Source organism: Corvus hawaiiensis, chromosome 8 (assembly GCF_020740725.1).
Source record: "Corvus hawaiiensis isolate bCorHaw1 chromosome 8, bCorHaw1.pri.cur, whole genome shotgun sequence".
NCBI lineage: Eukaryota > Metazoa > Chordata > Aves > Passeriformes > Corvidae > Corvus > Corvus hawaiiensis.
The window spans coordinates 37,886,285-37,913,795 of NC_063220.1; the positions used below are offsets into that span (position 1 = coordinate 37,886,285).

General features: G+C 46.7%; 1 protein-coding gene across 1 annotated transcript in view; it reads right to left on the bottom strand.

Annotated features, from left to right (window-relative positions):
* RNLS (renalase, FAD dependent amine oxidase) overlaps positions 1-27,273 on the bottom strand; it is a 52,975-nt gene extending 25,702 nt beyond the window's left edge. The window contains exons 1-4 of the mRNA XM_048311819.1: positions 27,162-27,273; positions 26,961-27,057; positions 26,143-26,285; positions 25,325-25,483 (exon numbers count right to left, since the gene is read on the bottom strand). Of these exons, the coding sequence (XP_048167776.1) occupies positions 25,325-25,483; positions 26,143-26,285; positions 26,961-27,057; positions 27,162-27,273 (511 nt within the window). The remainder of the gene's footprint in view (positions 1-25,324; positions 25,484-26,142; positions 26,286-26,960; positions 27,058-27,161) is intronic.
* Between the last annotated feature and the right edge of the window lie 238 nt (positions 27,274-27,511).

Genomic DNA, 27,511 nt, shown 5'->3' on the forward strand with positions numbered 1-27,511 from the left:
AACCGCATGTCAGCGCTGGGACACAGCAGAACAGACCACCTACCTCGCTGGGTGAGCCCCGGAGCGTGGGGATGCGGGGCAGTGCTGGACTGGGCAGGGCTTAGTTTGAGGGCTGGACTCGGTGATCTCAGAGGGCTTTTCCAATCTGCATGGTTCTGTGATTGTTTTGTTAAATTGGCAGCACATCGACCTGCTGGAGCGAGCCCAGAGGAGGCTCCAGGATGAGCAGAGGGATGGAGCAGCTCTGCTGGGAAGAAAGGCTGGGAGAGCTGGGGTTGTTCAGCCTGGAGAGGAGAAGCTTTGGGGTGACCTCACTGGGGCCTTCCAGGACCTGAAGGAGCCAACAAGAAACATGGAGAGAGACTCTTGACAAGGGATGGAGGGCCAGGACACAGGGAATGGCTTCCCAGTGCCAGAGGGCAGGGATGGATGGGATATTGGGAAGGAATTGCTCCCTGGCAGGGTGGGCAGGCCCTGGCACAGGGTGCCCAGAGCAGCTGGGGCTGCCCCTGGATCCCTGGCAGTGCCCAAGGCCAGGCTGGACATTGGGGCTGGGAGCAGCCTGGGACAGTGGGAGGTGTCCCTGCCCATGGCAGGGGTGGCACTGGATGGGCTTTAAGGTCCCTTCCAACCCAAACCATTCCATGATCATCAAACTTCAGCACATCCAGCTTCCAGGTCAGGCTTTGAAACTAAGCATGTTTGCCTTCTGATTTATTTTTTTCATTTCTTTCAGCTTCTCTCATTAGCAAACAAAACACAATATTTAATTTTTCAGACGTGGTCAAAGCAGCTTAGAATTTAAGGTGACTTGTTAACTCTGGATTTAAAAAAAAACAAACAAAACAAACCAAAACCAAAGCCCCCAGATGCTGCAGAATAAAACTGATACCACTGTAACCACATGAAAAATACTATCATGATAGCTGCAAAAACAAGACTTCTAGTTTTGAATAGTTGCATGGTATAATCAAAGTTCTCTGACAAAAACTGCCAGAGAAAAAAACTCTTGCAGCCCCACTCTCAATCACCAGGATTGGAAACGACTTATTTTCGACAAATCCCTTCGTTCTGTGCGACTTGGGCTTGTCACAAAGGCATCAGAAACCCATTAAGTGAGTGGTCTGGGCTTCCAGGGCATTAGGTCTCTTCCCTCGATCAAGTTGTGTCTGTCTAAATATAATCCAGAATAAGCAGCTAAACGTTATCACATTCACAGTAAATAACAGCAGAGCTTTTCAACTTAAATAGCCAAACCAAATAGGAAACTTCTTCTGGAGGAATGAAGACACCAGGAAAATCTCATTGTGCTTCAGAGCATTCTGCTGAAATCCTGCTGGCACACGTTCTGGTCCTACACAAACTTCTCAACAACCAGTTACCGAAGGGAAAATCAATTGCAGCTCAGCCCCAAAATGCAGGGATTTTCTCACCTGACTAACCAGAAGCCAGAAGAAACCCAGGCCAACCAAAAAACCGAATAACACAACAAAACAAGGGAAACCTGGCCAGTTATCTGGAAAAAAATTCTTCCCAAAAACCGTGTCCTGGTCTGCTCTGTTAGTTCATACATAATGCACTTCCCTCATTAAAAGATGTTATTCTAAGTTTCTGACTTTGGCCTTTGGCTGAGAACAGAGCACAGCAGGAGAAGTGTATCCTAAACGTGGGGAGAAGTCGCAGTTTTGCTTGGCATTAACACACTGTCCCTTCCTACCCTTGTGCTGATTTACAGGAAGGTTATTAACAGGCAGGAATCCTCTCTTCTGCTGCTGTCTGAAACCCATCAGGCACTAAAGCCCCAGCTCTAAGCAAGGCTTTTTGCTTTTCATCACACAGACAGTAAAATACATCAGTACTCAAATTACATCAAATTACAGAATGACCATAATGGATATTTCATGGTTAAAAATACCCTAAGCAACACAGTCAACACCAGCCACTTCAACAGGCATTGTTTATAGGACTGCAAACTCTTCTCTTCATAAATAAAGGTTTCATTTACACGATCAAAGAAAGATTTCTTTGCAGCCATACTTTTAAAAAAGATAGTTTTTTAAGTTCAGGAAACACTTAAAGAACGAAGTTTTCCCAGTCCAAGTCCCAGCCTGCAGCAGATTTTACAGTTGAGTAATAAACCCTTTAAAAATACGGTTTATTATGGAAATACTGTCAGAGCCTTAATTAAAGCAGGCGCCACAACAGTGGAGCTGCTGCTTACACAACAAACGGGCTCTGCAGAGCACACCAGGCACCCCTGACCTGGGCATGGAGGGCTTTTCCCCCATCCCACCCTTTCCAGTGGCCCCCTGGGAATGGGATCACTGGAATACCCCGCTGCACTCCCCACGGAGCAGCACCGCGAGAGATGGAACAGCACCTGAGGAATTAAGCTCTCATGTCAGCAATATTTCATGATTTTCATAAAGGGTGAAACCCTGGCCTCACCAAAGTCATTTCTGCCCACAGCTTCAGAGCCCAGGTTCTGCCCAAAGTATACCAGGGAACCACCTGCTCATCAGAAAAAAAAAAAAAAAAAAAAGGAGGCTTTTAGAAAAACGATGCTTTATGACAAGAATTTGTTTTATGCAGGTAAAATGGGTCAAGAGTGAGAGTCTAGTGAATGCCAAAACCACCTCAGTGTCCCTCTATCCAAGAAATTGAGAATCTGCGTAAAACGCACTGAGGGCGCCTATTCCAAGCAGGAATGTTCCCAAAACCCAGAGCCTCCCATCCTTCTGCAGCCCTCATTCCAGCGTGTGCACCATGTGTCTAGGTTTAATCCCACAGTTCCTTATCCCCAGGCAAACAGGATTCTTTCCCAGTCAATTATGTTAATTGCAAAAGAACTCGCCTGTCCCTGGGGAAACTGTGGGAAGATCCTGCGTGGCCACGCCAGGGATGGGGCCACATCCTCAGTGTCACTGCGAGCTGCAGGGGAGGAGGGAGCAAAGGGGGCTTTGCTTTAAGGAACAAGGGCTGTGCCAGGAGCCTGCTGTGAGGAAGAGGCTGAAGGTTCTTCGAATAGCGGGCGTTTGCTTAGTGGTTTTATTTCCAGGGTATGACGCAGGCACAGTCTGCCCTCAGTCTCTGCAAATGCCCCCATCACCAACTTCTTTTTGTACTTGGTCTTCCCCCCAGCAAAGCCCCTCAGGAACGTGCAGGACAGCAGGCACAGTATGGCAGGAGAAGCAGCCATGTAAAGCACACCTTCACGTGACTTAAACCTGGGTTTATCCGGTGAAAGAAGCGCAGCGCTGCCACACGCAAGGAGCCCTGGGCAGAACACACGAAGGGTTTTGGAAACCACGCCTGCAGATGAAAAGCTGTGCTCTGTCCAGCCCACGCAGAGAAGGCCAAGGAACAACTTAATCCCACAGGGATTGCATAAGTCTGGGAAACAAACATTTGACAGAGGACTTTTCACTCCGGCCGACGCAAGCCTAGCAAGACCTACTGGCCAGCTAAATCTAGGCTTGTCTCAAGGCAGGATTTAAAGGGAGAGATAAATCAATCAAAGGCAAGGAATGGAAGACCTCTTGCCCTTCCCAAAAGCTGAAAAATCACAAGCCAGAGCAATTCCCCATGAAAACATACCAAGCATCCTTTGGCTCATCCATCACTGGAAGTGTTTATGCCAAGATTGGATGTTTCTCTCTAGATTGGCCTCAATTAAAACAGTCTGATGGCCTGCAGGGGACTGTTTTATCTGGTCAGAGTGGTCCCTCTGGGCTTTCTAATCTGTAATCTAATTTCCAATCATGGAACAGCACTGCTATGTGCTCTCCTTGGTTCCATCCTTGGAAGTGTCATGCGGTGCAGGATGTGGTAAATAAAAGCACATAGCACTTATTTTTAAAGCTGGCTGGGCTGAGATAGGGAGGAAGGACTATTTGTGGGTGGTTTAAATGAATGCACTATATTTAATTCATGGCATTCATCAGATGACACAGCAAGAGACACACAACAAGGATCAAACAATTAAGATTTACTGAGAAAATGCAGTAATTCTACTTGTTTGGAACGGCTAAGGACGGCCTGCTCCTCAGCCAGCCACGAGATTTTTGTTTTCCATTCATCACTTTCCCCCCAAAGCCTGGCAGTGAAATACATATTTATTCACATTGGGTTTGGTGACATCATGTTTAAGAACATACCAGATCTCCCCGTCCCGCTGACAAATTCTGGTGTGTAAAACGGGAACAGAACTGAAGAAGTAACCCTGTCTGAGCACGGGCTCTCAGCACTGAACTGGTCTCAGCTGGCTTCCCACCACTTTGAATTCTTTGTGGATTTGCCAGAGTGGAGGTGGCCAAGTGGCTCTTCCTTCTACCTGCCCCACAATGCCAGGCCACTCAAAAAGTTTGGTTAGATTTTTATGATAAATAATAATAATAAATCTACCTGGCCCAAGAATGCTTTTTTGTTTTCTTTCCCATGAGTGCCCTATTCTCTCTCCAATTCTCCCCACAATCAACAGACAAAAGAAGGTCTCGTGTGTTTCCTTGAAAAGAATTCTGTAATTAGAAAGAAATTTGACTGATACAAAGTTAGCTCAGTGGAAAACTGCAGGAACGGTGAAACGATCAAAGTCACTTGTAAAAAAAGACAAAACTAAACATTTGCTCATGTTTATCCAGTGGGGCTCCAGAAAATGAAAGACACATTAACGAACATTTTAATAGGACATTTCACAGCCCAGATAAAAACTGTATTAAAAATCCAACCTAATTCCAAATCTCGGGCAACTCAGGAGTAGAAATGAAAATACTGAGCAGTCTCCTACTTTTCATATGATAAGCAAATCTCCGTTTACGAAATATCAAGTGCCCAATTCTCATTCCACAGGAGCTGTATGTATAATTACTCTCAGTTTTTCTGGAAGGCAGCGCTGCAGGGACAGACAGTCATTCTTTTAAACCACTGATGTCTGTGCTTCGTGAGCTTCTGAGTGGGAGCTCCTTTACAATGAACATGAAAGAACTAAACACACATAAAGAGCATATTCACAGCCAGACAAACAATAAATAGCTCAGCGAGGCCAGATTGTGATAGCACAGCAAAGGCTTGTCTAGCGTGTGTGCGTGTTATTTAAAAGTTCAAAAAGTCACATACATTTTTAATAAACCAAAAACACACATTATGAGTTCATTACTTCGGAGCAATAGCTTAGTGGACTGGAATAATAATCCAAGCTGGAGTTTGTGACATTCCACGTCTTTTTCTGTACGACAGATTTCAGCCTCACGCAGCTCTGTAACCAGACAATTCCCACCCTTTGCTCGCTCAGCCTGGGATTCCCATGAACTGCAAACTTCCTCCACTGTAACCAAGAGAAACTAAATACAAAAATTATGCAAATCACTCCCCGAAACACATATCTGTGCCTCAGAAAGAGAAGATTAAAATAAAAACCCTACTGCCGTTCAAATTCTGCATAATTATTTTCTCTCACTTCAGCTAGAAAAACAGAAACAGCCTGATTGCTTTGTGGGGAAGTTGTGATGCATTTAACAAATTTCCATGGTCCCTGCAGTAGATTTAAGGCCCGTGAGCTGTGTTCGTGTTGAGTAAGAAATTCCACAGTTTGGGGAAAAAAACCTCCTGAAAACAGAGAAGTGCAAACGTAGCTGTTTAACCAGGCTAAGCCCCCGTTTAAAATAAATCCAGTTTGTGAAGCGAGGGAAGGAGGGGGGAATGGCAGCATCACCCCAACCACGTTTCCTCCAGAGAGCTCTGTGTGGGGAGCATGGAAAGGTGAAAGCCAGGCAGCCCATGGAGAGAATCTGGGTTATTTGCACCGCCAAAGCCTGGGACTTGGCCCAGCCAGGGAGGGCCTGGCCCTGTGATCCTGCTGCCCCAAGCTTCCTGGAAGCCTGACTGGGAAGGGATTTATTTATTTTATTTTATTTTATTTTTGTGGTCAGAGTGAAGGATTTGGGAAAGGCCCTGGAGGGGGATTCCACCATCAGGCTATGGTGTGGTGAGCAATCCCCCTGGGGGAACTCAGCTGGTCACTGGGACAGGGCTCATTTTGTCCCTCTGTTCCACAGAGCTCACCTTCCTGGGCTATTTGAGAAAAACCTCCACAGCCCCATCTTCCTGGTGGTTACAAAGGTTACAAAGACAGCTCACTAATACATACACGGATATAGTACCCAGCTTCCAAATTAAAGCCTCGCAAGGAAAACAAAACAGCTCCTGAATTTTATGAAAACACCCTGAGAAATACCCAGTGATGCAAAGCCAGCCTGGGAGAGCTGGGGCTGCTCACCTGGAGAGGAGAAGGTTCCAGGGAGAGCTCAGAGCCCCTTGCAGGGCCTAAAGGGGCTCCAGGAGAGCTGGAGAGGGACTGGGGACAAGGGATGGAGGGCCAGGACACAGGGAATGGCTTCCCTCTGCCAGAGGGCAGGGCTGGATGGGATATTGGGCAGGAATTGTTCCCTGGCAGGGTGGGCAGGCCCTGGCACAGGGTGCCCAGAGCAGCTGGGGCTGCCCCTGGATCCCTGGCAGTGCCCAAGGCCAGGTTGGACATTGGGGCTTGGAGCCTGGAATGGTGGAAGACTGGACTGCCACCAGCAGCCTCCTGTGCAGGGCTCAAGGATGTCCCTGCCCCCTGCAACACCCATTTCAGGGTGACAGAGCTCAGTCTGAGCAAGCCTCAGGCTCCTGCAGCCCCAGGATGTCTGCCAGACAGAGAAGCTGCCTGTCAAGCCAGGCTGCCAGTGTCACTGTCACCTGGGGGCCACGCCTGCGCTGCTCACCTAAATCGGGGTGGCTGGCTGGCTTTTCTGGTTAACTGCTCCGGGAGGTCCCAACCATGAAGTGTTTTCACCCTTTCTGCCTTATTTTCACACTGTGTAGGAGAGCTGCCCGGAGTTTTAATGCAACAGCTCTCCAGGTTACCTCCTCCGGGTCGCTATGAAATACAAAAAGCTACCCAGAAGCATTGGAAGAACTGTAAATTACACTAAACCCCTGATTTTAGATTTTCTATGAGAACTTGCACTTGGCTTAAACTAGTGAAGAGTCAATCTGGCCCTGACTTATACATTGTACATTTACATGAGGGATCTCAGGGGCAAAACAGTCTCAGCTATTTCATGTTTTCATATCAACCAATAACAAAATTGAACACTTAGAATCACAGAATCACTTAGGTTGGAAAAGGCCTCCAAAATCAAGTCCTACCTTTGACTGAGATCCCTACCTTGTCAATTCACAGAATTCCTTTTAATTTCAAGGGGAGGGATCTAAGACACAGATTTCAAACTGACTGTGGACAAGACTCCAAAACCCCAAAACCTGACCAGTAGAAAGGGGATTCAGGTGACCTGGAACATCACAGGCTTTGCTGAGCAGTTCTTGGCATGCAAATGATGGTATTATCAACAACTGAACATTTAAGTTTAAGGCCTGCACCCCCAGATAACACTGCTGCTTTCAAGTTGTGCACACACGATGGAGGGAACACTGAGGCAGCTCAAAGTTCTCATTACTTGCCCAAACAGGCCTGCATTTAAAGGCTGCATGAATAAATCCGAGGCTGATCTTTCAGCTCCTTCTAAAGTGAAGCCTCCATCCTGATCGCTGGATTGTTCCCCCAGTCCCACTGGATTCACTCCAAAATTTCCTGCATTCTCTTCAGAATTGCCTGAAGTTGAAAGCTTGCTATGATCACATCTGGTTTAGCCTACAGCTGTGCCTTACCAACTTGAATAAAAGAATAAAAACAAAGCCCCAGTGAAAACTAAAGCCACAGGTGGGGCTCACCTTCAAAATACTGAGCTGGATTCTCCCTGCTCGGCATTCCTGTGCTATCCAGCAAAAGTCATCAGCACTGTTTATTGTAATAGTGTGGGTTCTAAGGCAGGACTTTGTTTCAAATGGTCTGCTCAGGATAAGCAATAGACAATTTATGACCTATCTGAACAGAAAAACTCAAAACAGCACAACCAAATAAAGTCATCTCAGCTAAAAAAGAAAAAAAAAAAAAGTAGTAGTAGTAGTTCCCATGACAGAAAGTGAAATTAAAAAAAAAAAAAAAAACTCACTTCTAGCATGCTCCATATATTGGGATTGGCAGAATAAAATTTAGCAAAAAGCCAAAAGAGATTTGCCCTTGCTATTCCCCACAAATTATGAAAAGTAATTAAAATAAGAGAAAACTTTGCAGGAGATATTTTGAGGTTCTTGGGCAGTAAGAGTCCTGAATAAGCCAGGGAAAAGACAAAAAAAAAAAGAGAACCAGAAAATGGTTTTTGCACAGCTTCCAGAATGCTCAATCCCCTGTGCTGGTTGCGCACAGGAACACACAAGATTGTCTTCATCCTTCTAAAAACACTTTGAGGAAGTCACAAATCACGGAGTGAACCTCTCCAAACCTTGCACAAGATTTCTAATCCTAAAACAATCAATGACTCACGACTTGTAGCCTCAGTGAGTGAAACTGCTGACATCAAAACCAGTGCCAGGGGTGAGCTGGCATGATAATTATGCACACTCACTTTCAGCTAGCCAAATGCCTCCCAAAAATAGAACCAGAGATATGAGGCCTAATTAGAAGTGTCTGAATTACCAGGATTCCTAATTTTTTTTAAAAAAGAACGTTATTGATGACAACTCAGCAGAAGGTTTCCATTCCACTACAAGTGATCTAGTAAAATACTCGGAGTACTGAAAGTGAAATTAAGCACTGGCCCCACAAAAAAGATTCCTACCCGGCAGTTTTGTCTTCTGTTCAGAGTGGAAGATTTACAGCTCATTACTTAGCTTTTAGGAGATGTTTTAGGTGCCCTGCAATGCATGCACATCTCACAAAGGATCATCTCTAAAGACAAGAGACGCTACAAACTGCACTGAGAGGTTTAGGAGAACAACCCAGCTTGGGAATGAACAATTCATAAAAGCATGCTAAAATGTGGCCATTTTACACACAACCACCACTGCGCAGCGCTGGGTTACTTCCTGCACCACCAGAAAACAAGAGAAAATACACAGAATTGTGTGTGTGGAATCAGTGCCCATCTAGAGATGCATCTGGGGAGGTCAAGACATGCCCAAATTGACTCCTCCAGCGAGGACCTCATCCTGTGGCCAAGCTTTTCAGCCTTCTGCATTAAGAACACTGGATTTACACAAAGCTGAATTTATTCTCCCTGATTTTCTGAGATCCCCAGGGCTCCTGTTTCCAGAGGTCCATATCCCTTCTTTTACGACCTTTCTGCCTTGGGCACTAATTAACAAAGGTGGCATTTCCACTGCTCTCCGCAGCATCTCAGGACACTCCAGGATGAGGCACAGGCTCATCATCCTTCCAGTACACAAAAAGGCAACAACAAAACCTCTCATTTGCTAGAGGGACTCGCTGACAGCAGCCACTGTGCACAGCTCACAGCTTCCCAGGCACTCCAACCCCCAGTGAGCCATTTGATTTAAGGCTTCCTCAGAGATCCCTGTTCTCCCCAGCCTAAAAGATTCCCCCCCTTTGAAAAAAAACCCTGATAAAGTGCTAAAACTCAGTCAAGGCACACTATTTGCACCGCCCTGAAATGAACATTTTTGTTCATACATAGCAAAATGAAGCATTTTTGGTACCAACTGTTCCCACAGAAAGGGAACACTCAATCCAATTTCCCCAAACGGAAAAGAAAAAAAAAAAAAAAAAGGCAAGGAAAGACATTTTTAGATCATACAGAAATACAAAGAACTGATATAACCCACAAGGAAGTGTGCCTTGTGTGCACCACTATTAATCTATCTCGACTGAACAATATATATATTTTTTTTAATTTCACTCTTCCGCCTCCACTTTTTGTTTGCCGTTGAGGACAGATAAGTGCTCCTGGCAGTATCTTGGCACAGGCCTTTCACTGAACAGTAGCTATTGTAATAGCAAAAAAAAAAAAATATCTTAGTCCCTCAGGTTCTGAGAATTTAACTTTGGGCCCATTAGACTGAAAGGTCTCTGATTCCAGGTTCCTGCTGGAAAAACAACTGTTTATGGAACAACAATAAACATTTCCTCTGCAGAGAGCGCTAACCCAGTCAATGAGGGGGTTTTGACATTCTGATGAAATCCCATAAGCTTCTGCCAATCCTGTGCTCTGAAGGCAAACATCAGCCAAGACAAAGAACCCCACTCCTGGATGGCCTTCAAGATCCCTTCCAACCCAAACCATCCCGTGGCTCTGGGATTTTGCTAACATCAAGCCACGGCTGCTCAGCAGTGGCAGCAACAAAATAACCCTGGGAAGGAGGGTGCTGCACCAAGCACAGCCAGCCCGTGAGGAACGGCTCCCTGCGCTGGGAATCTTGCAGCCACCCAGGGCAGAGGCTGAGACTGAGAAATGGACGGGGCAGTTCTTGCCTTACCACTGTGGAAAGCAAAACAACAAAACCCTGACACATTAGGAGTTTTCACACGGAGAAACACAGAAGGGGCTTGCTCGTCCTAGTAACTGTTTCAAATTACGGTGCGCACGTTTTGTTTTTAAAGGGATTTTTCAAACCAGCTCACAGCTGTGCCATCTTTTGTACCAGTTTTGTCAGGGCTACTAAATTAGCTTTTTTTATTTACTCTGAAGTGTCTTTTTAGGAAAGATTTAGAACTGTGCCAAGAAATAAAAGTGCTAAATCTTCTCAGACATGAAGGTATCTTAAATAACTGTGTCGCTGTGCCTTTGATCATCTCAGGGTATAAGCTTGGCAACGCTGCTGAGAGAAGCCATCCCCTCTATTAGCTCAGCAGATCCTGCACACAGAGAACAGACACACTTCGAGGCTCACTCACCTCCCCTGCCTTTATCAAGTCTGAAGTGGAAGCTGTAATTGGCAAACCAAGGACTAATTGAGAGCAATTGCTCCCACTGTAACTTGATTATGTTAATCAAGTAACAGTTTGGGGAGGGGAAAAAGAAAGGAAAAATCAGATGGTTAACAGTAATTATCTCTCTCTTCTGCAAAGCTAATACGTGCATCATCTTCCTCTTTGCCAAAACCTTTTCACTACACAGGCATCCATTCCTTTTGCTTTCCAACTGACTGAAATCCTGCCTGTGGTGACATAGGTGACATTCAGGTTTAGGAGGACACAGCCTCTGGACTTTAATTTAGCTACTTGTTTTCTGGGGGGGGGGGGGGGGGGGGGACCAAATAAAAAAAAAAAAAAAATCAACTTTTCTTGTCCCCACCTTCAGTTGGATTCATTTATCCCCTTACTATTCTCAGCAGCTCTGCAAAACTCATTTCCTTCATTCTTTTGGCTTTCCAGGATAAAGAGGCAATTGCACCCTTCAAACCTCATTATGGTGGAAGAGCACAACTGAGGCAAAATCTAGTTATGATAGAAGAGTCAGTGGAAATTTGGCTATCAGCTGTGAGCAGGATGAGCTGCACGAACTGCCAAATCCAGGATCCCCCTCCTTTGCTGCTGATCAAATTGTGACAGCACAGTTTTAAAGGTAAATTTAGATTATTTTTTTTTTAATATCTTTTTCCAGGGTTCTCTTACCCCCACTTCATCAGGGTTCTGAGAAGGCATTACTGCATATTTGTGTAGATATCCAGCATGTACTGGCAAATCCTTCTGGGTTTTTTCAGATGCTCAAATTTTCCATCAATTTTAATAACCAGACTTTTTTTTCTGCTGACTGCTTCTCACTTCTTCCTTCTATTCCTGAATTCAGGGATTCCATATTTCATTTCCTCTTCTTCTTTCTGTTGGGACCTTTTTTTTTTTTTAATTTGCATGGATAGTTCCTGATTTTTGTTGGAGCTTTTTTTTTTTTCATTTACCAAAGTTCTCACAAGATCATTACCCAAACCCAGGAATTCACAGTTACTCGGTCAGTGTTGTCTCCTACCAACTTCACCTCAAACAATGGAAGGCACTCAATTTAAAATTAATTTTTGAGTAAAACAAATCCCTGAATCGCAGCTAAACATGTGCCAAACCTTGGAGGGCACTTTTTTGGTGAACGACATGCTATAAGTGACAAAGAGATAAGGAAGAAGCTCAAAATACCTTCCCACAGGAACACAGTCTTGCTTCTTGCTGCAGTCCAAAATAGCCCTTGTCTTTTGATTCAAAGAGCTTCAATCAGCTTAGCCCAACAGTATCATGAGCAGTAATTCTAATTAAACCTCACTAATGATGTTAATAGGGGAAAAAATACCCTCTCCAAGTATAGATTTTCCTAGAGCTAAACACATAACATCATAAAGCAGCAAGCAGCCACTGTAACAAAAGAAGGTGAGGTGCCAGAAGTTTCAAAAAGAAATTGATAAAGCCCTCAAGACCCCATTAAAATCTCTTCTGGGAATAATTTGCAATCTGCTCCACCTCATGCAGACGTTGGATTAAAGCATCTGAGCGCAAACCTTAATCTGGGGCTTTATTTCACCATGGGCTTCCCTCCCTGCCGCTCCCAGGGATTCAGCCTCCAGGGAAGGGAGCAGGATTGAACTGACCACACGAATTTCACTGGGATGCTGCTGCGAGCACCAGCCCCAAGTTTGGGCTCTGCAGCGTGGAGGTGACACCTACAGGGCCCTTCCTTTTTCCCATCTCTCACCCCCAGCCATTTTCCCACACTCACACCCTTTTCTAATCTGCTGTAATTGCCACTGGCTTTAGTTTTTAGCAATACTACCAAAAATATTACCGAAGATTCAAATGGTATTTCCTCATGCTGGCTGCAGGCACATTGTACCATCCTCGTCACAGCCTTTTTCACGGATCGTATCCTGCTGTTACCCTCACAGCTGCCAACCTGCACCCCTCACACGTGTCCCAACGATTCCAAAGCAGTCAAACCAGGGAAGGAGGCACCTCAAAAATAACAATTTCTTATTACTCATCCCCTTGGGAGATGCTGTGCTTCGGCCTCGTGAAAGCTGAGCATTGTCTTCCACTTCCCTCTTTCCCAAGGCAGCTTTAGGTGAAGGAGACAGAACCTGCGGGCATGTGGCAGTCAATGTGATCTCTGCAACCAGAGAACTACAGCAGCAGAGCTCAGAAAATACGTGCCTGCTGAACCACACTGCAACCCTGGCCTAAAACACCCGAAACAAACCAAAAAAACCCCAATCCACCAAAAAAAAAAAAAAAAAAAAAGAGAGAGAAGCGACTACAGGGGAGAACTTCAAAGTCAAAACTGGAACTAGAAACAGAGCGTATCAACTCTTCTGTAGCTGTCTATTGTTCTGGAGTGTGACTCAGCAGAACAAAGGCTTTTGTCTTCATGGAGAAATAGAGTCCATATTGCACAGGAAGTGGCAAAAATCCACTGTCTGGAATGTGACCGGAGCTCCATTTGCTTCCACGGGGAATTTCCCTGGCTTTAGAGAGACTGCAAATCACCACCCTGTCCTACACGAGCTGAAGAGGCCAGGGTAAGACTCTGGTTTTCCTGCACTCAATGGAAAAAAAAAAAAAAAAAATTGCAGAAAAAAAGGCGAGTATGAGACAGTGGTAGCTGAGAGAATTCACTTTTGCACCTGCACCGAATAAATCTGAAAACACCTGGATTTATAAACTGGAACACTCTGGGAAGGACACAGGTACATGACAAACCCGGTGCCTCCACCACGATCCAACACTGTGAAACTGTCACCACATAAAAGTCACCAGGTTTAAGACCAACATCTATATTTGAAGTACTTGTACTTCCCTTCTTATATCAGTTCAGTCACATGCATAAATGTTGAAGGAGGCTGAAAGGGGAACACGAACAAACAACTTTTAAACCATCAATCTTAAAAAAAGATGTTTTAGCAGCACCAAGGGATGCAGCACGTGGATGTGATCAGACCCAGAGGCTGGGGCTTATCAGCACCTTGAAGTTAAACATCACGTGGCAGAAAAAACATGCCAGCAGTAACTTCATCCAAGGACAGATTTTTCAGTCCACGCACACATTGCAATATCTATGTCTGGACTAGTTTCTCCAAGCATTCCCATGCCATCATCAGTGAATTTTCTGATGACAATACAGCACTGTTCTACACCCAGAAATCACCTGCTACCATGCAAAGCAGCATGCTCAAGAAGCGTATGGTTTCTCCTACCACACAAAAGTTAATTTTCCTTGGTTTGGTGAAGTCATGTTTATCCCCAGCTTGACAGAAGAAATCTCCACCTCCTTCCATGCACTCTTTCTGTTTTTATTAGAAGCCCGAGCACAGCTTTCCTTGTGGCGTGGGTGAGTGGGAGTGTGGAGCACAAATAAACGCTGTCTCTGTACGTCACGGTTGTGAAACACACTCTAAATAAAACCATATGCTCTGGAAGGAAAAGTTTCAGCTCTCTCCCCTTTTGCTGCCTGCTTGGCTCGGAATGCAAACACATTTATAGAAAGGTTTGATGAGAAACTGATAAAAGACACGGTCATTTCTTTATTCACTCTGCAGGGTCAATGTACAGGACCCTTCACTTGAAGAATTCTATGATTTGGTTTCCTCTCTTGTTTTCTCCCTTGAAACAGTTGTGAATTGGTGTCAGCTGGTACCTGTGATGTTTTAGTGCCCGATACTTCCATGATTTTCAGAGCAGATACCTCATGATGACGGGGAGGAAACAAAACAAGCCAAAACAATTCACTAATCCACCGTTCTAGCAAAAATAACTTAATAATAGATTTATTCTAGAGCTGGTCAGACAGTTCTATAGTTTGCCCTCCCAGCTAAAACTTTAGCAATGCCCCGTGTGGCTGTCAGCTATGAAACCCAACACAATTTAATGTAATTCTTTGTCACATTTTGCAAAACATGCCTGTGACATGCCGTGGCCATAACTGAACCCATGTTCTTCTTTTTCCTTCCTTCTTTTCTGTCGAAATGCGTGCCTCGGTGACAGAGGGAGGCTGACACAGGAACGTGGGGAGCAAAGATAAACCACCTCATTTCTCCCTCGTAGCAAGGCTTCTTTTGGCGATCAAACACACACCAAAGGGGAAGTGCCACAGCTTTGCTCTGTCTAATGCTTAATTTCCAGTTCTGGGTTATGCAGTGATCTCTCCCACGAGCAGTTTTCCTCCCTCGGCCTGCACCAGACATTTTGGACACAAACAAAGCCCACCATGTGTTACCTTTTTTTCTCCTCTCCTTTGGTATCTCACCTGTTATTCAGGTTGCTCCCAAGAAAAAGGGCAAACCCAAAAGCAACACTGCCCAATGCTGCAGCTGTGTAATGATGGAAAAACGAATATTGGGAAAGCAAGGCAGCACGTCTGAAGGGGCAGGTTATTCAGGAGTCCTCATCAAACCTTCCTCAGGGTTTATCTCTGTGGTCAGCACTGACTCCCAGGCTGAGACACTGATAAAGGGAAGGTGAACTTCCCTCCAAGCTGAAGCTGCACTGTCGTGCAAACCACAGTCCCACTGCAGCGTTCTGACAGCTCCATGTTGTTAAATGACTAAATTTCCATTAGTAACAGGGATTTTTTGCTTGTTTTTCAAGCACCTTCCTTGCCTGGTATTCAGATCTGCCTAAAACATAATCACTAGCAGCAATGGCTAAAATAATAAAATAAAATTCAAGCTGTGTACACTTGTAATGCTTCGCCCACAATCAGTTTCACGTGGCTCCGACTGGATCACATGTTCTGGGTGTCTTGTCTGGTTTGTTTCTTTTGTTTTATCACATGTTCTTTCACTTTCTGTCCTGTCTCTCCTTTCCAAAGCACTGAGACACGCCGCCAAGCACGCAGAGCACGCGCTCTGGAAGCACAGATAAACTAAACAGGCTGTACCTGATTGCCAATGGCCCCTCCTCTGCCGTCATTTTGGCAACTTCCATAAATGAGACACACAGTCCAGTGCACAACTTAAAAACCCTGGTTCTCCAGTCTCCACTTGTAAGAAGGGAAGCCACGGCAAACAAATCCTACTGCTCAAAATGTGACACAGTGGAGGGGGAAAATAAGAATAGGATTCCTTGAAAGTTACTGACAGATCAGCTGCAACCTACCAGAGGCTGAAAAAAAAATACCAGATGGAAGAAAAAATCCTTGATATTAGTACATCATACCAAATGCTGTATTCTAAAGCCAAACTCTCCCCTCCTCCTGCTACAAGGAACTGTTTCTTGGAAAATCCTTAATGCCTTTATTGATGGTGGCTCTTGGCTCTAACAGCTAAATGTGACAAGGAGGAAGAAAAAAAATACAAAGAAGGAATACTGATGTAATAAAACACGGTCCAGACTTACCTGCCTTGCAAATCCCATTAAGAAAAGAACCCCACATAGGTACTCACTTAAAATTGAACCTTAAACCCCCACAAACTGTTATTAATTTCTAATACCTTGACATTTGACTTTACAGTAAAATACAAGAGATAACACACCAAAAAAAAACCAGAAAGTGGGGAGATAAGATGTATGGCTGAAGGCAACATGACAAAAAAGAAACAGAAAAGAACAAATGCTAATTTAAAATAAGCCAAGTAAGAATGTCTCTCACTGCCTATAAACACACACAGATCAGCAGCACAGTTCCACTGCCAGAAGACTTACGCAGGCTCAAAAAACACAAAGCCAAACCCCTTAAAATTAGTATTGATGTAAACCCCAGCTCAGGCCAGCAAACCACCTGAAAATCCCCCTTAGACTGGTTCCAAAACTACCCCGTGTTTTTGAGCACCTCCGAGACACAAAAGCCAAACCTTTTCCCAAACAAGCCTCAAGCTACTCACAAGGAACTGTCAGACCCCTTCCCCGTGGGATTGCTGAGGCATTTTACCACCTCCTAAGGGTTTTAAAAAAAAAAGAGCCGATGTGTTACATTTATTTTCCAAATACCTGCTGGCGTTTCAGTGCCTGAAGCGGCAAACACGGCGTCGTGACTGTCACCAGCAGACAGGGGAGAGCTGGGGACACCACCCAGCATTCTGAACCAAGGGGCAAAAACTTGGAGGAGTGAAGTTTGAAAAGCCTGCCACAACCATGACCTCTCCCAGTATGTTAAGCAGCACACAAACTGAGACCAGAATGCCTCCCTGGCAGCACTCTGACACAGACAGGTCATTTATTAGTTCACCTCTTTCCAAGGGTGCAGATGCTAACGGGGCCAGGATCCTGCAGCATGAGCACGAGGCAAACAGACTTACACTGACATCTAAAGGTATCATTTACTATGTGATGCCTTCTGAAACATCTGCAAAGGGCCAGCATCTTGGACAGAAGGAATGTCAGTATTTAATTATTACAATGAGTGCCCAAGGCCAGGCTGGACACTGGGGCTTGGAGCAGCCTGGGATAGTGGAAGGTGTCCCTGCCCATGGCAGGGGGTGGAACAAGATCACCTTTAGGGTCCCTCTCAAACCATTCTATGATTCTCTACACGTACACCCCAAATTTGAGGCAAATTTCCTTGTTTCAGTAAGGATTATGTGGCATTTTCTTCAGACTAGAAAATTAAGCTTTTGCTAAATTCTGTCTTAGGGAAAGTGTCCCATCTTTTCCATGGAGTTGGGCACAAATCCTAGCTATAGTTCAGCCACTTGAAGACAAGTGGTCATTTCAAAGTTAACATTTTTCTCCTGCTCTTAAGTTGGTTTTGAGCGTAATATCCATTAGAAAATGTGAATGCTGGCTTTGCAACCAGCGTGGCTTAAATCAGAATAGATGAAAGGGTTTCTTATCAGTGTTCCTAAACACACCTCCTGCTGTGCCAGAGAGAAGTGGACGTGGCAACAGACAGCAAATCCATTTCTTTTGTGCTTTACATACTCAAACACCACCTTCTCCTTCTGCAGTCACTTTACAGCACTTAAACCACTTGCTGCCTGTACACAGTTCACTGAATAAAATTTACTTCCCCAGATTTCCATAGGCATCCACCCCGTTCTCCCTAAAGTATAAATCCAATTGGAAGAGAGCAATAAATCCCTCTTTATGGAGAGGTGTACACTTATCCTCTGTGCCTTTGCAGAGCTGCACCACTCAGCCACATCCTGGCAGAGCTGTATTCTTAAAGGATGACTTTGGGAGTAGAATCAGAGGCTACTGGTTCACCAGGACTGACTCTGGAAAGCCTTATTTGCATGTCCCTTGTTCTTTCCAATAAATCAAGTGAAGAGATAGCTTTAATCCATTTCAACAAGGCAGTAGGTTCCTTACACTTTAAGTAACTCGTAGCAGCTGAGTCCATCGCTGTAACATGAGGTGCTGCATCAGCTAAGTCAATAAAGGTGACCAATCCCACCTTCATTTCTCACCCAGCCTGTTCCACTTCCTAAACTGCACCAGTCCCCAAACAGAGTTAATCAAGGCTCTCCCTTTTCTAAAGAACAGTTAGAGTGCTTTGAGTATCTCTGACAAGGTGGGTAGAGCAGGGTATTCAAACCCTAAGGAAGAGCAAGGCAGTCAGTAATAAATTCCAAGGCAGCCCAGGTAAATCCCAACCCATCTATTACACCTTGCCTGATGGCTCAGGAAAAGGAACAGAACTTGGTTTCTACAAAAGGTGTCTACAAAAGGTTTCTACAAAAGGTGTCTGAGGCTTTTTTTAAATACAACAGCATACCAACACTCTTGGAAGTTATGATGCCAAGTGTGGAAAGCTGACAGCAGGCTCCATGCAAAATTTAGGTTTGACTCAATGGGGCCAAAACCTCATTAGGTTTAAAATTAATATTTTTTTCTCCCTGCTCTAATCCAGATGTGGACTGCAAAAATAACTGAGAAGTTCACAAATGTGTCCGTGGGAGGTAAAGATAATCTTTGTAAAGAATGCTCTCAATTACAGCGATGGGAGTGGCCAGCAACCATTAAAATAATCCTCTAGAAATCCACAAAGCCCCATCCAGTCCAGAGGCACAGCCTAAGCTATGAGAACACATCTAAAAAGCGCTGTCCAGTGAAGACTTGTGTCTGCCTATTTGACTGCGGCACTAAAAAATAAATAAATCCCAAAGCAAGCAATTAAATGTAAAGACTGCCTGCAAACCTGCACCAGACTTTTCAAAGGTTTTCAGCTCTATAAAAGCCATAGTTTGAGCGGCAGATTTCACATCAAAAAGAAGGCTATAAAATCCCAATCAGCCTGTGGTCACCTTTGCACATTTCTCTCTCTCAAGTGTGCCCAGAAGGTTTGGTAACGGGAAAGGAGGGAGAGCTTTCCCAAATACATTTTTCAAAAAAAACCCAAGTGAAAAACTCCAAACAAACAAACAAACCAAAAAGGGATTTTACTCAAAGGGAGAGGTGACACATAACATTATCGCTGTTTCCCAAAACCAACCATCAAAACCACTTCACATTCAGGATCTGAAAATTCAAGGCTGGTAAAAATGCCCTAACTGGACTTCCTGAAGAATAAGATCTTATAGCACATCCCAGCTTCCTACAACACAGAAACCACCAGCTCCTAAAACACATGTCCCACAAGACACAAATAAAGAAGTTTCAGAATTGCTCAGTTTGGTCTCATTTTTTGGCAAGGAACTTTTTTTTTCTTCCCCCCCTTCCTTTTAGGCTCATGGCAAAGAGCAGCTTTGGAAAGATTTCTCCATCTAAACATAATCCCTGGAGAGAACCAAAGACTGGGAAACATTGAGAGGTATCTGTTTATTGTTGGAATAAACAAACTTCAGAGCATTTATTTGTTCTGTTCCAAGTACGTCCTGTGTTCAAATACCATCACCTTTAGTATCTAGAAAAAAAACCCCAGTCTGTGCACACGGGCTCGTGTTCAGCTGATCCAACATGTCTGTGGTCCCATTCTCTATTCTGGGGACTGGAATGACACAAAAGAGCTCGACAAAGGTCTGTGACCAAGTGCCCAGTGCTGAAGGACCCTGCCAAACCAGGGAGAGAAGCAGGTCCAGCTTCAAGGAATTGCAAACAGCCACATCAGGCAGACTTAAAAAGCATCAGCACACAAAAGCAGCGCTGCCTTACATGTCAGAAGTAACTTTTTTTTCAAGCCAGCTCAGCTCAATCAGCACCACCTGCTGCCAGTTTAACGTGCAGGTGCTCTGGAATCCCTCCTGGAAACCCAAGCTTAGGACTCCGACCGCAAAATCACGAGCATGCAGAGGGCTCAGCCACTCGCCCGGCCCCTGAGCTGCTCCCCTACCCTTGCTGGAAGAGCAGAATGTGCCAGCAAGTCTGTGGGCCACATGGTGAACTGAGGATCACACCACTGAGCCTGCTAAAAATAACTCCCCCACCCTTTTTTGGGGGGGGAAAGGGCGGGGGGACCGTGTGTCTGTGGTCCCCCAGACAGGGGTGCTGCTGCAGCTGGAGGCGGGGCAGGACCAGGAGCAAGGGGCTACTGGAAGAAATGCTTTGGCCACGTTTCCAGGCACCAAGAGGTGATGCTGTGGCAGAGTGGGACTCACCCTCTCTGCAGAGTTTCCTTTTAGGAGCTGGCACGCTGGTCTGGCCAAAGGATGGGCTCCCCTGGAGTGGGAACCCAGCCTGAAGACAAGAAGCTGCATATTTTGCTCTTCCAGCATTGCACCTGGCTTTTTTCCTTCTGTTTTACCCTGAGATCTGTCAAATCAGAGTTTCAGCTCTCCACCCAAGGCAGGCAGCCCCGGCTGACAACACCAAAATGCAAAGTAGCCCTTTATCTAATACAGATTCTACTTCACTCTCCTTTTCAGGCCTCTCGTGCTCACGCACACGGGGGTTAATCCCCACACGTCCCAGATGGAGAGGGGCTCTGGGATCAGTGTGTTTGATAGGCTTCCAACATGCTCAATAACTGCAGAATAAGCCCATTATAAGCACTCTAGATATTAAAAAACCACCTAAAAACAGACTAAGTCAAACACACGCTTAAGAACACACACGGCCTACTTTGATTTTTTTCCTCCTGATGTGCAATTCCAGCCCCAGCAGCCTTTATTTTTAGCAGTACTCCCTCAGAGAGGCTATACCCGAGCTGCAGCAGGCAGTGAACACGGAGGGGCTCTGCCTGCTTTGAAGGCTGACAGAGAGGTTTTGGTGGCAGCTGCTCCTCCTCAGACACTCCCCTGCTCCCCAGATGTGCAGTCCCACCTTCTCCTCCCTGCCTCCCTCACGCCTGTCAGACCATTCCAGGAGCAAATCCAAATCCTCGACCAAGAGAAAAGCAACCTCCCAAAGGAAGGCCACGGCCATGATCCGAGGGATGGAGCAGCTCTGCTGGGAGGAGAGGCTGGGAGAGCTGGGATTGTTCAGCCTGGAGAGGAGAAGCTTTGGGATCACCTCACTGTGGCCTTCCAGGGCCTGAAGGAGCTACAGGAAACATGGAGAGAGACTCTTGACAAGGGCTGGAGGGACAGGACAAGGGAACGGCTTCAAACCAAAAGCTCAGGGGGGCCAAATCCTGCAAACAGAGCCTGGCAGGGCAGGAGGGTTTCCTGCAGAGGGATGCTCCCTGTTCCTGCTGCAGCCCTGGGAACACAGCCACCGCCTCTGACACTCCCATCCCAGGGACCACCCAAATTCACCACAGACCCTTCCCCTGCCACAGCCTCAGGCAGAACTGGGGTGCTCCCAGGGCAGATGGGTGACAGGTTTGAAAAGGACCATGGCCAGGAACTCCTTGTGTTTCCAGAAAGCCCAAATATTCCCACATTGTGGCCTCAGCTCCCTGATAAGCGACTAACAAATCAGTGTACATGTTTACACTGGACATTTCAGATCTGTTAGGTAACGAGAGCTCCAAGCTGGATAAGCCCTGCTCAGATTGCTTGGAACTGGAACCACAGAATTCCAAATTTATCATCGTGCTATCCAAAAATAAACACATCCACTCAGCAAGGACTTGTGACTCGTGAAAAATTATCAGAGTTGCGCTTTCCTAACTCACATCATAAAGCCTTCCCACGCAAATACAGCCCTGTTTCACTTGTATCTTCTCATCAGCTTGTATTATTTAAAACATGTGGGACATTCACACAGATGGGAAAAAAAAAAAAAAAAATAGGTCAGGCTCGAAGCAAAAGCCAAGCCATCCTCTTTTATTAGCAGCTTAAACGTGCAGAAGTGTAATTTGAAATGCCAGGGGAAGAGACATAATGAAAACGTTCTGAGCACACAAATAAAAAAACTACGGCAAATCGTCGCGACCTCAGACTACCGTGTTGCCAAAAGCCTCGAGCTAAACAACAGAAGTGACAGGAAGGCTTGTCCAGCTGATCTGAAAAAGCACAGAAAGAACCACAGTGCTTGGTGATCATACGGAATCTGGGATATAAATCCGGGATTCTTCTAACATCAGCAGCCAGTGTAACAGTCTAGCACCTCGGAAATACTACTGGATGATGAACATTTACAAAATCTTGTCCTTTCATTTGCAAAGATCCTACTTCTAAGTAAATGTATTCCTTTCCTTGAACTGATGTTACAAACCTCAGAAACGTTTATTCATTTCCCTTTTATCTCCTGCATAACCCCAATATTTACTACCAGAATATGCAAAGCTCAAATCAGTACAGTAAATTTAATTTAGCTGTGCAAGCTGAATGTCCTAAACATCATTTGATTGCTGCCACCTATTGTTGTTCCAAACATGTTGCAAGGAGTTAACCCTTTATCCAGCAGCTACTAGAAGTCATGCTGGAAGTACTTCTGGCTCTGCTGCTGCTAAATATGCAACTGCTGCATCTATTTAGGGGTGATAACTGTAGAAAGAATGAATAAAGGTTGAAAATTAAGGTGATTTAAAAAAATATATATATGTATATAAACACACTATTTATTACATTATTTGTTTCATATCTATTTTTAAAAATTGAGTGTGTTCACACACTAACTTCTCCATTAATCTCAGACTTGGCTTTTCACTCACAAGAGAAGCAAATCTGCAACGTTCATTTCCCACACAGCCCATATAAAACGGTAATTTTAGGTTGCCAAAGGCCACTTAATTCTGTCTTCTCCTAAATGCACTTGGCTTCACAATGACATCATGTTCAGGCTCATCTGAGAGGTTAAAGGACACAAAAACCATCCAGTCTAGTTTAGTCTGCCGAGTTAAAGTATTAAAACAGCAACTTTGCCACTGGATGTGAAATTTGAGAGGTTATTTCAAAATCTTAAGTTTCCGAATATCGTGCAAATAAGTGAAAATTGTTTTCAAAAACACGTGGGAGGCAGAAGACCCCCTCCCTCAAACAGGAAAATGGTGAATTCCTGGAGGGGTGAACTCCCACCTCTGGCAAGTCATTTGAACTCTCCAGCTCAGGCTCTTTTACCCACCAACGTCAAAGGCTAATTCCAACCCCCACGGACGGATCAAAGCACCCCTTACCCTGCCCAGCTGCTCCTTCACTCCTTCTCCCTCACAGCCTTTATCCATACATTAATGCTAGCAACACCTCAGCAAAACCCATTTCAAACTTCACCTGGCTGTGAGCTGGGAGACCCAGGTACACCTCAGTGGTTCAAGAGGCCCCCAGCCAGCACTTCAACCCCTGGCAAAACCGACCCCCAAAAGGCACCCCAGAGAGCACCCTCAGATGGAGCAAGGGAAGGGAGACCATGGGAGATGTGGGGGAGGTTCAAACTCATCCATGCCCCTGGCGAAGCAGCTGCCAGAGCAGGGATGTTACACCGAAGCAGCGAAGGCTGAAAAGCAGAGCTGTGCAGGAACAGCCAAAACTCGCTCCTTTAACTCTCCTCATCCCAAACCACAACAGCAACTGAGATAAGCCCTGCCCAGGCACATCTCTCATTTAGCTCCAGAGTCCTTCTTCTACACAGTAAGGGCCAGCAGGGAAGGCAGCTGTATTCCCAAACTCTGCCCTTTCAGCCACTTGCCCGCCATGGCCGAGTGGCCACACGTGACCCTCGCTGGCCACACAGGAGGAAGCCCCCTCCTTCCTCCAGCTCTGCACATGTCCTGCTCCATCCCACAGCAGCAACAGGAGCCCTCTTGCCCGCAGTTACAGCTGGGGGGAAGTTTCCAACAGGCAGCAGGAACCTCCCCTTCCAGGAGCAGCTGGAATCGCTACCGGGAACGCACAAATACGGTTCCTGTTAGAACCGCCAGATTTTGCCCCGGATTTGGGAGACCAGAGCATACAAATGACAAGAAAGTGTCAGTGTGGAGGGGAGAGAACACCTATTCCTCTCAGCAGCTGTCACGAAATCCCATCTTAAATCCCAAGTGAGATGGGTCCAGGAAAAGCCACCTTCCCTGCCAGCAGAACTCGGCTCTCTGACGTGCAGTCAGAATCAGGTTGAGATTTAGACACCCAGTGATGTACCTGACCCACTGTAAGTCAAAACAGACCTGAAACTGCACCCTGCTCAGGCTCTGAAACACCCTCCTAACACTCCCCTCACCTATTCTTCCCCTCAGTTCTTAGCCCAAAGAAACAGGAGTAAAGATGCCGATAGCTCCCGTGCCAAGGAACTCCGGGGCATGGGGAGTCACTCCCACAGCCTGAGATCCAGAATTAACAGCTGGCAGGACATCTGGAAGCTGGTCTCACACAGGGAACAGGCAGAGAGGGGAAGAGAAACAGGAAGAAGGGGAGGAGAAGACAAAACTTGCTGGATTCCCTCAGATAAAAGTCGATCCTGCAGTTACACAGACGGTGAAAAGAGACGATGTCGTGGGAAGCATCTGACCGCTCCAGCTCTCCCCAGAGCAAGTGAAATGAACTGTTCACCTTAATTACATCTTCTGAAGGGGACCTGCCTGCTTTCTGGACAAGAAAGGATTTAATTACCCCCAGAAAAACAATCTGCAAAGATATCAGTGCCAGCTGGGGAAGGCCTTGAGATGCAGACTAGCAGAACCTCGGGAAGGCTCTGAAAAAACACTCCCTCTGCTTTTCTTCTATTTTCTATTTTTCTATTTTTATTTCTTTCACTATTAACCAGACCACCTTAGCAAAGACAGGATGTGCCAGGCCCACCATTGCTTTCCATGGCAGAGGGACAGGGGAAATGAGAGAGCTCACAAAACAGCAATTAGCAGAGAAGTCCTGTTCGTAGAGAAGATTTACCTACTTGGGCACAAAGGTCAAAATCAGAGGTTGTAACGAAAACACTTCTCTTTACAGACATGCTCAAGAAAACTTGTTCAATCCAGTAACTACTTTCAAGCTGCACAAAGACAAGCCCTGCTTTAGCAGTCAGCAAAAAAATTAAAGATCAGACTCAAAACTGACTCATCTATTTAGATGGTTTTGCTGTCAAGGTACTACTGGTCACACACCACACATGTGGCCTTGAAATTACCCACCTCCCACCATTTTCCACCCTGTCCTGGTGGGATAATTAAGCAGCTCAGACTGTTGAGGGAGTTTTTTGCCACGTAAGATGCTCAACTGCCATTCTGGATTAGATACCTGCGATTTGGAGGTCTGAACTTACTGTTCACAATGTCACCTTGCAGCTGGAGAATCTGTGGGACCGGCATGGTGAGAATAACCACATCAAACTCTTCCGGGGGCCCCGCTTTCCTGGAGACTTCCCACCTCCCATCCCGGAGAGAGAGGTGAGTTACGTGCTGCTCATAGGACACCTCTGCACCTGCGTGGAAAAAGCAGCAGTTAAATGCACGTGGCAGTGAATTCCACAGGGAAAAGGCAGAGAGAGAGTTATTTCCAAGGGATGGGGTGACAGGACAAGGGGGAATGGCTTCCCACTGCCAGAGGGCAGGAACATAGCTATTTTTTTTACAAGATTAGGCTTTAAAAAACCAGCTGATTAAAAAAAATATGAAAACAATTGCATGGAAGGACCAAAGCCTGACTACTCTTACAGCTCAAATTTTTCAAAGCAGGATTAAATTAGTCACTGAACTGTACACGTGGTTCTGCCCCACGACACCTAAGGCAGCAGTCAGAAAGTTTAAACTCCTTTTCCAAAGGACTCTCCACCCAGCAGGCTCACGTCCTTTCTCCAAAACATAGGGTGCAGCTCACCCCTCTGCCCCCAGTTACACAGCAGATGTTCTGTTTGTATAGAGACTTTTATATCTGCAGGACTTGGAAGTTCAGAGAGCTCACAGACACCATTCCAGCAGCTTCCAGGCATACATTAACAAACAAAGGAACTTAAACATCCTCAAACAAGGAACTTAAACACCCTCGTCAGGGATTTAAATCCGAAAGACCGTTCAAAGGCACCGTCAAAAACACAACCACTGAAACCCTTCCCTTCACACAAAGGCATCCAAAAAGCATTACCTGACTGTTCTAAATAGTACTTGACAACCGAGGAGATGCCCTGGGGTGCCACGTAATTGCAGGAGCCTTCTCTCGCCACCATCCCTTCCACGGGAGCGGTCAGCGGCTTCAGGATGCCGTGAGACAGAAGCTCCTCGTAGAAGCTTGAAAGGAACAAACACACAAGTGAGAAAAGTCGCTCTGTTTTCCACGACTGAAATTAAGACCGGCCTGACTTTCGAATTCTAGCAGGCTGCATTTCAAGGCTGGCTATGCACAAATACAGCGATAAAACAACAAACCACCTTGCCACTGCACTGGGCCCGGCCCTTTACCGCAAGCAGGGCTCCCTGTGATGGATGGATCTGTCAGCGCTGTGACCCGGAAGCAGAGGAATGGATGCAGCTCCCCAGAGCTCTGAACGCCAGCACAAACTCCAGCGGGGAGCGCAGGAGTGTTCCAGCCGCTGGACACAGGCGCCCGGAACGCACCTGCCTTTGCCCTGCTTTCCTCGCAAATGCTGCCTTTTTACACGCAGCTACTCCCCCTGCCTCTTCCATCCCAACTCGCGAGTTTTCCAGCTTTCACCCCTCCCCTCCTCCCGCCGACTCCGCCGGCGGGGGAGCGAGCGGGCGGCTGCGGGGCTCTGGGTGCCGGCTCGGGTGAAAGCACGGCACCTGTGCACGCAGCGAGCCCCAGCACCGGGGTCCCTCCGCGCCCCCCGGCCGGGCCACCACACCCTGCCGAGCCCGCGCTCCCCACCCGCGGCACGGCCGGGATCAGCGGGATGGGGCCGGGGCCGGAGCGCTGGGGGCGGGGCGGGGCGGGGCGGGTCTCACCTGAGCCGCGGCCCCGCAAGCTCCGGCTCGCAGGTGACGAACTGCGCGCCCAGGTCGGCGCTGCCGCGGTCGGCGCGGGTCGTGCTCATGCGGCCCCCTGCGCGACAGCCGGTCAGACACCGCCGCGGCACGCCACACCCCGCAGGACACCCCGCAGGACACCCCGCAGGACACGCCGGGCCCGCACCCCGCCGCACCCACCTGCGCCCCGCGCCTTGTCCCAGACGGTCACCTGCCCCCGCGCCGCCCCGCGCAGCAGCGCCGCGCCCGCCGCGCCCGTCAGCCCCGCGCCCACCACCAGCACCCGCGCCATGGCCGCCGCACGCCGCGGACACGGGCACGGACACGCCCCGGACACGGGCACGGACACGCCCAGGAACACGCCCCTGGACACCGACATGGACACGGACGCGCCCCGCGCTGGGAGGGGCCTCCCGCGCCGCTGCCCGCCCCCGGGGAGAGCCACGCCCATGGGCGGGGCGGGGAGGCCACGCGCACACCCCGCGCCTGTGCTGGGCACACACCTGGACAGACACATCTGTATGGGCACC